Source organism: Aptenodytes forsteri, unplaced genomic scaffold (assembly GCF_000699145.1).
Source record: "Aptenodytes forsteri isolate BGI_AS27 unplaced genomic scaffold, ASM69914v1 Scaffold255, whole genome shotgun sequence".
NCBI lineage: Eukaryota > Metazoa > Chordata > Aves > Sphenisciformes > Spheniscidae > Aptenodytes > Aptenodytes forsteri.
This window is the reverse complement of record NW_008794888.1, coordinates 8,770,363-8,782,701: the sequence shown is the minus strand read 5'-3', so window position 1 is coordinate 8,782,701 and position 12,339 is coordinate 8,770,363. Positions and strand designations below refer to the sequence as shown.

General features: G+C 47.8%; 1 protein-coding gene across 1 annotated transcript in view; it reads right to left on the bottom strand.

The window, feature by feature from the left end:
- Positions 1 to 12,339, bottom strand: part of GLI2 (GLI family zinc finger 2) — a 146,934-nt gene that overhangs the window by 27,799 nt on the left and 106,796 nt on the right. Inside the window, exon 4 of the mRNA XM_009274982.2 lies at positions 10,631 to 10,822. Within this exon, the coding sequence (XP_009273257.1) occupies positions 10,631 to 10,822 (192 nt within the window). The remainder of the gene's footprint in view (positions 1 to 10,630; positions 10,823 to 12,339) is intronic.

Below are 12,339 nucleotides of genomic sequence, written 5' to 3'. Positions count from 1 at the left end.
GGCAGGAGCAGTGGGACAGAAGAGCCGCACGTCAGAGCCAGCACGGCCCTTGGAAACAGTGCGTGCACTTGTGTGCGGAGGGAGCGGAAACCAAACGAGCGCGAGCACAATGCTGACCATCCAATTAACGAAGGAGGCGAGGCTCCAGGAGCCCCAAAAGTAAATTAAGAGTTTTAAGAAAACCAATTTGGCAGCTCAGGCACAAAGTTCAAGCTCTCCCCCTCCGAGGGGACCTGCCGGTGGCTGGACCCTATTAGCAATTGTCAATCATTCGGGCATGAAGTCATTTCCAGCCCTGCCAGTCCCGTTTGTGGATCTGCAATACATGGCGAGTTACTACCGTACGAATTTGGCCTCTCCTAGCGTTTCGGCACTGCTAACTGGAACAACTGACTTCATCCAGAGGAAACTCTGCCCAGGCCTGACCCACCTGGCATGGCATGGATGGGAGCTGGGGATGGGCGATATCACAATGTTCCCTGATACCAGGGTACCAGATCCAAAGCCTGTCCGAGCCCTAGCCCTGACTGGAATGGCTCATCCCTCCAAAGCGATGAGAGCAGCGTTTAGGTCGCCTATTTTTAAAAAAAAAGATTTCCAAGGATAAAATATGCACTTGGCCATGGGTTCCGGCTGGTAATCCCCATCATCCACCCAGGGGTGCAGGAGGGCTCAGCTTCTCCAGCTCCTTCCCTCGATGAGCGCAGCACTGTATTACTACCTGGCTTTTCCAGTGGTGGTCTCCCCAGAAAGCTTGCTGTGGGTATGTCCTATTAAACACTGAATAAAACAGTAACTTGCCCAGACAGACCATATGAGCTATTTTTCTCTAGCTGGTTGGAGGGACTGATTTTGGTTGCATATCACCAAATACAAGCCTGGCACTTTGCAAGAGCATAAACTTTCCGTCCTGACGACAGTGCTGGTATATGAGAGGGTGAATGGGATGCACAAGGAGGTAAAATATATCCTGTCAGTGTGACCAAATAGTTCCTTGATTTGCGTTGGCTTGCAGAAGTTTGTGTCAACATTTCCCTGAGACCAGTGGCTGGGTTGCAATCTTCCAGTCTCCACATGACTCACCTGTGTACCTAAGTGGCTCTGTCATTACCATGTCTGGGTGCTGTGTAATCGATGGGGTTTAGTACCACTGTCCCCTTAATAACCATAATGTCCCTCGTTGCACAAGATAAATGACTGGCCCACGGTCCCACTGGAAGTCCAAGGCTAAGTTGGTACTTGAACAAAGCACTCTTGTGACTTTTGTCCTATACCAAAAAAGCTTAAAGAGTTGCTAGGTGCAATACTGACGATATTGGGAATTTCTCCTAAAACTCAGACTGTTGCACATCTGCTGAACACATTCTTCTTACGGTATTTTGTATAACCACATTTTGCAGCCCCACGGGACAGGGAGAAGCTTGAAAACACAACTGAAGGATCAGGTAGCAAACAGAAAGAACACACAGGTCTGTAAAAATCACCTCCTGAGTGTTAAAGCTGTCCCATGATTTGGAGGGGCTAGACTCAAACTTTCCTAACGCCTGCGGCTGGCAGTTTCCAGCCCTGTTCTGCCGTGGTGAGTGGCACTTCCCTCGGGAGCCGGAAAAGGAGCAGCCAGTTTGTAGGGGCACTACAATGAGCAAACCAAAACGAGCAAACAAACTCCCCTCAGCAAAGGCTGGCCCTGCCTAAAGGCTGGAGTGGAGCATTCCCAAACTTCACACCTTGTTCATGAAATCTGGGCCCCGCCAGAGACCTGGACCGAGCAACATGAGGGTTGTGTGTGTCTAGATCATAATGGTCAAAACTGTGCTCTGTCCACAACATATTAATGTATTGATTTGAACTAATTAAACTTTTTTTTTTGCCTTTTTTTTTCTTTTTTCTTTTTTTTCTTCTGACTATAAGGCATCTTGAGTCAATACATGGGCCATGACCTGGGAAGACTTGGGTGCTGTTCCCAGTCCTCCACAGATATATCTCCTTAAGCAAGTTGCTTCTTATTTCTGTGTCCCTGTTTCCCAGTGTCATCTATTTAGATGAGCTCCTTTAGACAGGGTTTGTGTTTTATTCTGCATGTATTGCACCTAGTGCAATGGGGCTCCATCTCAGCTGAGTTGTCAGTGTTTCTGTCCTACAAATAATACGCATCTTTCCAGATATAGATATTGTTTTCTGCATTTGCATTCCCACAGTCTCCTCCTTCTCTAACAGAAGGAAGCAGGCCAGATTTGACAGTCATATTTATCTCTGTTACTCCCACACCTCAAGGGAGATCTGTTTATTAATGTGCCACTTCCCTTGATAAATTACTAAATAGAAAGAAAAGCCTTGTACTCATTTCTCGCTGTTCCTTCCCATGATTTATGTCCACAGTGCTGGTTCAGCCATTGGTCGCCATTAATTTGCAGACGGAAGAAGTCCTGATGTCCAACAGAAACCTGTGTTTGCGCAGCGCATCCAACGTGGCACCCCTCCCCGCTGCACACAGGTACGTCATTTTTTCCCCGTGTAAAACTCTGCTGGAAGCTGTCAGATTTGCAAGCTGGCCTGGGACTTCTCCAGCCCAAACCCAGTAATATGCATTGCATTACTGTCCGATCTAATGTAGATCTTGCGAGTACCATGGGCTATCTGAAATGTTTGATAGTAGATCCAATAGGTCGGGCTGATGCTTTACACAAAAGCCTCTTAGGTCTTGTGGGCTTCCAGGGAAAGCTGTGACCTAAACTCGTGCTATGGATGAACAATTCCTCTCTTCTCAATGACAGCCTGCCCAAGGTGCCCGGGAAGGGAAGCGTCTGGGAAACAGAAAAGGAGTTTAACCACACAAAGAAGCACTCCCTAGTGCATTTAGGAAGAGGGAATCTTTTCAAAATTATTATTCAGAAGCAGATTAGCAGCACTGGGATCATTCTTAGTAATAAAATTAGCCTGACCTAATCCCCTGATCTGAGGACACTGAGCACGAATGTTGAATGATACCAGGCAGCAGCAAAGATAAGCATTAGTATAGCAGCACACATAGGCAAGGTGTTCAATACGGGCTGACTGACAGCCACTTGAATAAGCAAAATCCTCTGTTGCCTGAGGTCCAGTGATGTTTCAAAGGAAAAACCACATACAACTTCTTCAGCAGTGACTGTGCCCAGAGAAGTAAATGAAGGCGGGATCCATTTTTCAGACACAGAGACGGAGAGCCTTGGGAGGATTTATCACTAGCGCTCCCTCTCTAATCTCCCCTTCAAAAATGCTGACTTATCAAAATGAACAGGGTTAGTTTTAAGACTTTTTTGGTGTTTGGAAAATACGTTAGGGCAAGAGTTTCCAAACTGTCAGAGTACCCCCTACAACACCCTCGAAAGAAAAAAATCTGGTATTTTTATGTTGTTGTTCTAAGAGATGTTTTGTTGAGAAACATAAAGTCATCATAGGTTAAAATGAATTTGAAAAGGTCACAAATTGAAATAAAAATAGGAAATTATTTTAAAATTAATTCCACTCATCTGCCAGAGTTTCAATTTTTAAAATTAATTTCTCTGTGCCTCTCTACCTCAGAGGGAGACCTTTTTTACCTTTCGTTTCTTTCCCTTGAATACTTCTGAGAGATGGGAAAACTCTTTCTCACCCAGATCCAGAAAGAAGTGATGGGCCAAAGCCCACAAGCAAAACAAGAAACAAGACAACTCCATGAGGTACTCCGTATTGTTGCCTCCTCTGGTGTTCAATAACATTTCCAGCCAAGTACATTTACAGCATGCCCAGGATGGGTGTTCTCTGGTGGTGGCTCTTCCCGTATCAATTTGCTCTGCTACTTCTGCCTCTCATCTTGAATAAACACCTATTAAAGCCAGCAGATGCTTTCCATTGACTGCCATGGACTTTGGAACATGGAATAAATATGAGTTTAAAAGCTGATGTAGAGACACCCCTGTTTGAGCTATCTCATCTTTACTTTCAAACTAATTCTTTTGCACTTGGAAAACATGCTATGCTTATGCGCTCATTTTTTGGACATGCTAACGGCTTGTTTTTTATTTATTTGGTGTATATTAAAAGAATCACCTCTGAATGGAAGAAACTTGATTTTTTTTTGCTTTGCAAAAGCTAAAGATACCATCTTAGAATTCAAAACTTTTTTAGATTTCAAGCAACAACAAAAATATCCTTTGGCCTGAAGTAAGATACGGGAAATTTTAAGCCAAAAGGCTGTCCCAGTCTCCCTACACTCTCAGAGTTAGGAGGAGATTAAAACAGAGATGTGAAGTGGTGAACAAAAGGGTGCAGTAAAGGTTGAGCCCAAAGCTCTGGCATTGGCGATAGTGTATGGCGGTTCATGAAGGTCAATAAAAAAATTTACCATAGGCCTTTGCCCCCTGCTGCCTCTTCTTACAGAAAGTCAATTTCAGATACATTTTATAGTGTTTTAACCGGAGCACACTGGCCCTTCCGTACCATTTCATACACAGACCCAGATACACTGGCTGTCACAGGCTCAGCTCTACACGCTAGAGAATAAAAATAACCCACAGATTTTAAAAAACATTTTAAAACTGCCTGGAATAACTTTTCAGTAGAAAAAGCTTGACTTTACAGCAGCATTATCTTTGCAGGGTAAATGTAAATGCAACAGCTCACAACTGAAAGCCATTTCTCTCCTGGAGGGGTTTAAATATCCCGTTTCTAAACTAGCAAGAATTCAAGGCTGAATTTTTAAGTGATGTTGGCCGCGTCTGCCAAATGTCCCAGCCCAGTCCTCCAGCCAGCCTAGAGCTGGGAGGAAAGTCCAAATTTCTTGGTAAAAAGGTAAAAGTTTCCTTGGCCGTTTCCTACAGGGTCTATGAACTATCACATCCACGGATTGCTCAGAAACGGATTTTTTTCCCCAATTTTGATTTATCCACAACAGGCCAGCGATGAGCCAAATGGTCAGCCTCTCATTTTTACATGTGTCAGCTTGTGGTCTGACTCCCGCAGCTGCTTCCAGTGCTGTCGTGCTAGATCAGGATCAGACCCTGTGGGGCTCATGTGCGAGGCGGGAGCAGAGGTTCCTGCTCTGACCACTCGCCGTGGCTGTGGTCCATCAGAGGGACATTAGAAGAGATGGTTTTCCTGGAGGGAGATTTCAGACCTCTGTATTGCATTAGAAATAGTGGCAGCAAAGCCCTCCTGAAAGGAAACACCAGGCACTCAGTGGGAGCTCCTTCAGGGCAAGGAAATCTCAGGCATCTCTTTACAGACAAGCATGTTGCCATGATCTTGACTGCAGGGGGACATCGGCGGAATCTGCTTCCAAACGGCCAAGCCCGTAAGGAAATGGTCAGCCTCTCATTTTTACATGTGTCAGCTTGTGGTCCGACTCCCGCAGCTGCTTCCAGTGCTGTCGTGCTAGATCAGGATCAGACCCTGTGGGGCTCATGTGCGAGGCGGGAGCAGAGGTTCCTGCTCTGACCACTCGCCGTGGCTGTGGTCCATCAGAGGGACATTAGAAGAGATGGTTTTCCTGGAGGGAGATTTCAGACCTCTGTATTGCATTAGAAATAGTGGCAGCAAAGCCCTCCTGAAAGGAAACACCAGGCACTCAGTGGGAGCTCCTTCAGGGCAAGGAAATCTCAGGCATCTCTTTACAGACAAGCATGTTGCCATGATCTTGACTGCAGGGGGACATCGGCGGAATCTGCTTCCAAACGGCCAAGCCCGTAAGGCACGTGGGCTGCAGATGGCTCACCCCCCCCTCCTCACTGAAACACGGCCAGAGCCACCACTTACCCTGCATCCCTTGGCCAAGCCCCAGGATAAATACAGCATTATCAAAATGGTCCCTCTTCCTGGCCGCTCACCAAGAAAACTCCACCCAAAGCGTACAGAAATATCCCCCTCCTCCTGTCATCAGATTAAATCCAAGGGCAGCATAAAAACACAGATGATCCCTTAATCAATAAGCAGCAGCAATAAACTACAAACACTCTTCGCATAACCAGTTCCTTATTCCCCTTTCCCCTTCTGCAGCGGCAACACACGTCTTACTTAGACTGCAGCAGATGCTGGACATTTGTTCTGGCACCAGACGATGTCCTGGGACCCTTTTTTCTACCCTCCCCAGGGCTGATCAACTTTGCAGTTCAAGGAATACTAATGCTTCCCTCAAATCCTCGCTGAAAGACAAGGCTGCATTCTTCTACTCCCAATCCACAAGGTAACTGTTTAGACGACCCAACTTGCATATGTAAATTGAATTCTTTAGAAACCAGAGTGCAGCGAGATTCCAGACAGAGCACTTATGGGATGCTCTGGGACTTTTTCTCTCTTCTGCGCATATTTTTCTGGGGAGGAAAACAGCATTGCTGGCTAGAAATGGGTGGGAAATCGTTTCCCATTCTCTGAACCTTTTCTGAGATTTCAGCAAGTTTCCATTCTGTGCTGGGACAAAGAAAACAAACAAAAAAAAGATCTTTCAGACTTTTTAAGGAAGCGACTACAGGGCGCGCCGTCTGCCCAGAGTAGCCAACAGCTGCCTTGTTTGGGAAGTCATCTGTGATCCAGCATATCCAGCCTGCAAACCCCGAGCTGCTGGTCCCTCAAGCCCCAGAACAGGCACTTCTTTCCTAGGATGCCGTGAGGCTGGGCTCTCTCCGTCCATCCTGATGGAGCAGTCGCTTCACATAAACCTGCTGGAGGAGAGTCCTGAGCTCACCTTTCACAGACACACGCCTGCTGACTGCAGTAACCACTGGGCTGCACTGCCAGCCCTGCTTCTTACCCCTATGGCTATTAAATAATTTACTTGAAGTAGAAAGGCTCCAACAACACTGACTGAAAGAGGCCAGTGAAGCTGAATCACTGTTTGACTTGGGGGAATAAAATCCTGCGTGATGATTTGCCCACATCCCAAGCAACTGTGCCAGCCGCTAGCCGGTTGGCTCTCTTGGGCTGAACAAAGCCTTTTCCCAGTTAAACTGCTGGTCATGATCAGGACATTCGTGACTGCCATGCACCAGGCAGCAAGAAACAGGGCAGAGATCCCCCCTCTAGCTCCACAGCTGGATGAAATGCCATGACAGCACTGCAGGGTCATTCCTGCTGCCGGTAACTGTAAGGTGCACAAACACATCTATGCAGCTCCCCTGACCTGAGTGACTACCTCTGTGCAGCGCCACTTGGACGTAAGCTGAACTCAAGACCTTTTTCCCCCATTCCCTGACTCAGTGTGGACAACCCACTCACACTTTCGACACCGTGCAAACAGAAGTGATGGATTTAAAGATGATCTCTGCTTCACACCCTGGCCACGAGAGTCCTTATTCTGAAGATCAGGGTCTTGTTCCCAGAGCTGCCACTGCTCTGCTCACTGATCATTTGATCTCCTTTCTCTTCCGGGTCTCCGGTGATGAAACAGCTTTGCTTTGTACAGTATTTTGAGATCTTCTGATGTACAGGGCTAGACCAGTACAAGCATCATGTCAGTTTGGATATGCTCCTCTTGAGAGAAAATAGCACCTCCTGAAGGGCTGAGGGTAATCACAGGAGCCCTTGTGCTTAGGAAAAAAAGAACGTTGGATGCACTAAATATGCTCAGAAAGTGGTAGTCATCTCCAGGTTCATCTGTGCTTCCCACCAGTCTTTACCACCCCAGGGATGCTCTTGTGCAACCACTCTGTCACCTGGAATAATCCACCATGTGGCACCCACTTCTAGAATAGAAATGCAAAAGATTGTTTTGGTCTGGTGAATAGATCCTGTAAATTAGTCTCAAAAGTGTCCCACCAGCAATGTTGTGACATTGGAAAGCAGTTAACTTTTGATTTGAAAGTGTAGGCTTTCCAGAAAATGGATTTAAGCCTGGATTCAAACTCCACTCTTGGATTTAGAGTCCCTGTTTGAATGACAGAATGAAACAGGACAGCTAACTGAAGGGTTATTTAGTCTCCCCTGGCACTGGCCTGAAGACCCCAGCAGTCTGGTGCATAAAACTTAAATTTGGTCTACTTTAGTAGTTTAACTACTTCTAGCTGGACAGTGAAAACCCTGCTAAAGAGATGCAGCTCTGGGGCACCCTCACTCAGTCACCATTGAAACACTCAGCAGACCTGACACATGGTCGGTACCAACAAGCTCCAGCTGACACTGATGCTCTAGACCCTAGACACCTGATGGGATGAAAAAACACCAACAAACACGGAGACGTTGAGAAATTCTTCAAGAACTGCAATTACAGCAACCAAAAGGGCCCAGGTATGTGTCTGTGGAAGAACTACTATACCCAGCGTCTAGGGCTCCCATGGACCTCCAGATGTTTGGAGGTGACGTGACACTGAATAGGCCAGTTTTAATATACGCTTATCTGCTTCTTTTTCTTTTGCAGGTGCCAGTGTTATCACAGATGTGTGATGGTGCTGTGTGTGGTTTGACAGGAGCTACCTGCATTTTCAGCAAACTTGTAAAGTTCTTATGTTCTGGGGCTCTCTGGGAAGAAAAGGGCTCTCTGAATGAAAGATGCTGTGAGGCGGTGACTCATTGGGTTTTTATGCATGCTACTGATATTCTTGTCTCAGAAAAGCACCATAAGAGGATGCTTTATTAAATTATCTGGTCAACTATTTACTTAGTCCTCGCCGATTTAAATTTTTGAAATAACTTTCTAAAAAGAGAGGGAGACTCTGGTTCCTCAGCCAGTGTTTCAGAGCCATCCATTTTGACCTCCGCCTTGATAATGCACAATTCTCTCTTCCCTCTGGCTGACGGATAAACCCAAACACGTAGACCAGAGACTGGCTGCTGCTCCTTTTCACATTTTTAAAAAGGAGCCTTCCGGTGGCTCATGTCATATCCTCACGACGTCTGAAAGTTTTCATCTCACTCAGAGCATGTGAAGGCCCAGAAAAAGCTTTCCAGTTACTCGTGAACAAAGCTTTACTGAAAGATCAAAATAAATGCTTGGCGAGCCCTGGCTTTCCAGTGAGTAATGGTTATGAGCTTGGCTGCATGAAACTGGGACCTTTGATACGTGATTTACTCTAGAGCCGTTTTCAGGAGAAGGCAAGCAGGAAGAGAGTCTTCTGCCAAGGGGAGTATCTCAGATGACTTCAGATAAAGACTGATATTCAGCAAGCCAGAGGATGGGCGTCTTGGTGTGCTGAGAGTCAGCCTGCGCTAGCATGAAAAACAGTTGTGCTTGCTTCCCTTACTGGCTGTTTGTCTGGCACTTCAGTGAGGCACCGCTGGTCAGAGATGGACTAATAAGGAGGCAAGGAGGAAGACGTCTCGTTCATGAGCCTGAGGAGAACTTGGCAGGGCTGGTTTGCACCCATCTGCTATAACCACAGGCATTAACTCTTTGGAGGGAAGACAGAGCAGCCTTACTGACCAGCTGCTTTGTAGCAGAGAAGCTCAGAATATATTTTGGGTGTTAGAGGCAGGATGGTACCAAGGAGCATGTGCTCTCCTTTTCAGACTAGGATCCAGGTTCCTAATCAATCTAGGAATTGGCAGCAGAAAATGACTATTCAGGTAAAACTTCCGCAGCAGCTGCAGACGAGAAATCGTTTTTTCATTAGAAATATCTATAAGCCCCTATCACTGAACAGCCAGAGCAGCTTTTATCATTCTAAACCAGTCACTTTACGAAGCAGCAAGACCGCAAAGTCTTTCATCTTAAAAGCTCAACAACAGAAACTTTGAAGCGGTAATGAAACGATGCAGATCTCCGCTCCAAAAATTATAATGGTCCACAGGCAAATCCGAAGGCAGCCCAGGAAACAGAAGTTGGTATCTGAAAGTCGAGCCAAGACTTCTCTTTCTTGCAGCAGAAATAATCCCCAAACTGCCCTCTGTAATATCTGTGCAACCCCAATTCTTACAAGATGTGGCATGAAGTGAAAGGAAAGAAATTTCTAACAGCTCTAAAAATCACTTGGACCTCAGATACGTTTCCACATAGATTTTACCCATCTCACCAGGGCAGTGGTCAGGCTGTGGGGGTGACTCAGTACCGCAGCGCCTAACATGATTTTATTTCTTCTTCATTTAGCCAGGACCCAGAACTTTCCGGGCTTATAATGCCTGATCCTAGCATAAATACTACATTCCTGCAATTTTTTTCTCCTGTGAAGTACTAACATATCCTCTCCACCATGGCTCTCCGTTAACATATTTTTTCTCCTTGGGGACCTAAGAGATCCCAACCAAAATGAGGAGTCCATCATGCTGAGCATGGCGATGCATGGAAATGGCCAGCCTTTACCCCAGACACCAACAAGGCTAAATCCGGGGGTAGATAGGGTGGGATGGGGAGCTGGAGCTGGAGCTCGCCCCCAGGGATGGTATGGTCACCCGTGGCCAAGGCAGTGGGATGGCAGCAATGCCCTACCTGCTGGACCAGCCCGTCTCCTACCCGTGCAGCAGCCATGCCATCCTCCCAAAGAGGCCACAATGTATGTATTTCAAATTATGTATATTATACACATATATATGGACCAAGGTGACCTTTTAAGCCAAATATTATAGTGCAGCACCGGTGGGTTTCGGCAGGGCAGAGGGACCACGTACAGCAACCTCCACCTGGAGGTCAGCCCCATCCATCTGTCCCAAAATTTCAGCCACGCCGGAGAGGACCCGGACCACTACTCACCATCGACGGGGCTGAGGTAATCATGGAGGTGGGCTGTGCTGGCTGCTCCCCCACTCTGCATCAGGAGGTCCCCGTAGGGGTTCGGGTGGCCGGCCATCAGCGTCATTTGGTGGTAGTAGTCAGTGGGGTTGGCTCCCGGCGGAGGTGGGGGCAGCCCAAAGAGACCTCGCTCCTTCAGGTGCTCGTGAGCCACTGCCGGAGCCACAGGCGAGGAGAAAAACATGGGGAGAAGGTTCCCACTGCAATGTTAGCCCTCGGCGCTGACGTTGGCGGCCCCGTCTCCCCCCCGCGCCCCCCGCCAGCCCCGGCCGCACAGCTCTGCGTAGGGCTCTCGTGACGTGTACTTGGGCGTGCTTCTGCGGACAAAAGAAACTAAGCTGGGGCCTCTGCATTCCTCCATTTCCGCAAATTTATAAACAATCTCTCGTTCCCCCTTCTAATAATCCTCCCGTTCGGACGCAGCCGGCACCCCGGGGAGGGGGGAGAGGGCCCAGCCCGCCAGCAGCAGTAACCCTGTCAGCATTAACATCCCTGCCTATTAGGAAGGAAAGACAAATGCAGCCCAGTTCCCGATAGCAGCGCAAGGAAATTAAAGCCAAGGTCTAATGCATAGAGCTAGGTTTAGTATCTGGCAGCATAAAACCATTTTGGCTGCCAAAGCCAATTATGCTCACTTTCTCCCAGCTGTAATTTTTCAAACCTGCCTCCCCACCCGCTTGCCCCATTAACTTATTTACCACCGCCTTAAAAAAGAAAAAAAAGAATACAAGAAGAAGAAAAGCAACCCAAAACACAATGCCTTTTTTTCATAGCAAATAACGAAACTGGCTTTGGAAGGGGAGGATGGGGCAGAGCGCGCGCACGTCCGTCATTAGACCTCTCCATGGCAGGCGGCTGGGAGTTTGGATGACGTTTTGGGGGAGGGAAGAAGATGCATGCATCTCCCCATCACCCTAGCGATGGTTTTTTTTTAGTCATAGAAGATGGTTTTATGCTGCCTGATACTAAGCTGGGGGCCTTGTCGCTCACTGGCACACTTTGCTTTGCAGCGGAGAAGGGCTGCTTGCTCCCCGCAGCAGCTCGGGAGCCGAGAGATGCTGGGGTTTGCCGGGTGTGCAGAGACCGGGTACTCAAACCCTGGCTGCTCCCTGGGCACTGAGCCAGCTGTCTGCAATCCTGTAATGAAGCACTTCTCATGAAATAAGTCATGACTTGCACCTCCCCAAGTGAAAGTAGTCATGCATTTTCTCCTTTCCCTGCTTGGCCGTTTTTGTCCCCAGCTACCCGACACGGGGTCTGCTGGGGCTCGGAGAGCATCACTACCCCCCGTGTGCACCCAGCGCCAGCTCCCCACACACCCTCGCCTTCTCCCAAAAGCTGCTGCAGGGCAGCTCAGGAGTAAGGAGGAAGAAAGTATGGCCCCTCTCCTTCACCCGGGAGCCATCCTGCCCCGAGACACAAAGCCAACAGGGGATAACCCAGCCAGCATTGCCTCATCTCTGCAACATCAGTCCCAGCCAGGCCAGGCAGCCAGAGTGACTGTGACCCTCTTTGGGGGAAGCAGGGCTCCCGGTAGAGGCATAAGAGCGGGGAAGCTCATAAGAGAGCTGAGAGCGCTGCAGAAAGGAACATACTTTAAGCAAAATATTTATAATATGATCCAGCGGTAACAGCTATTCTCACGCTCTGCTTTCTCAGTGCAATGATGA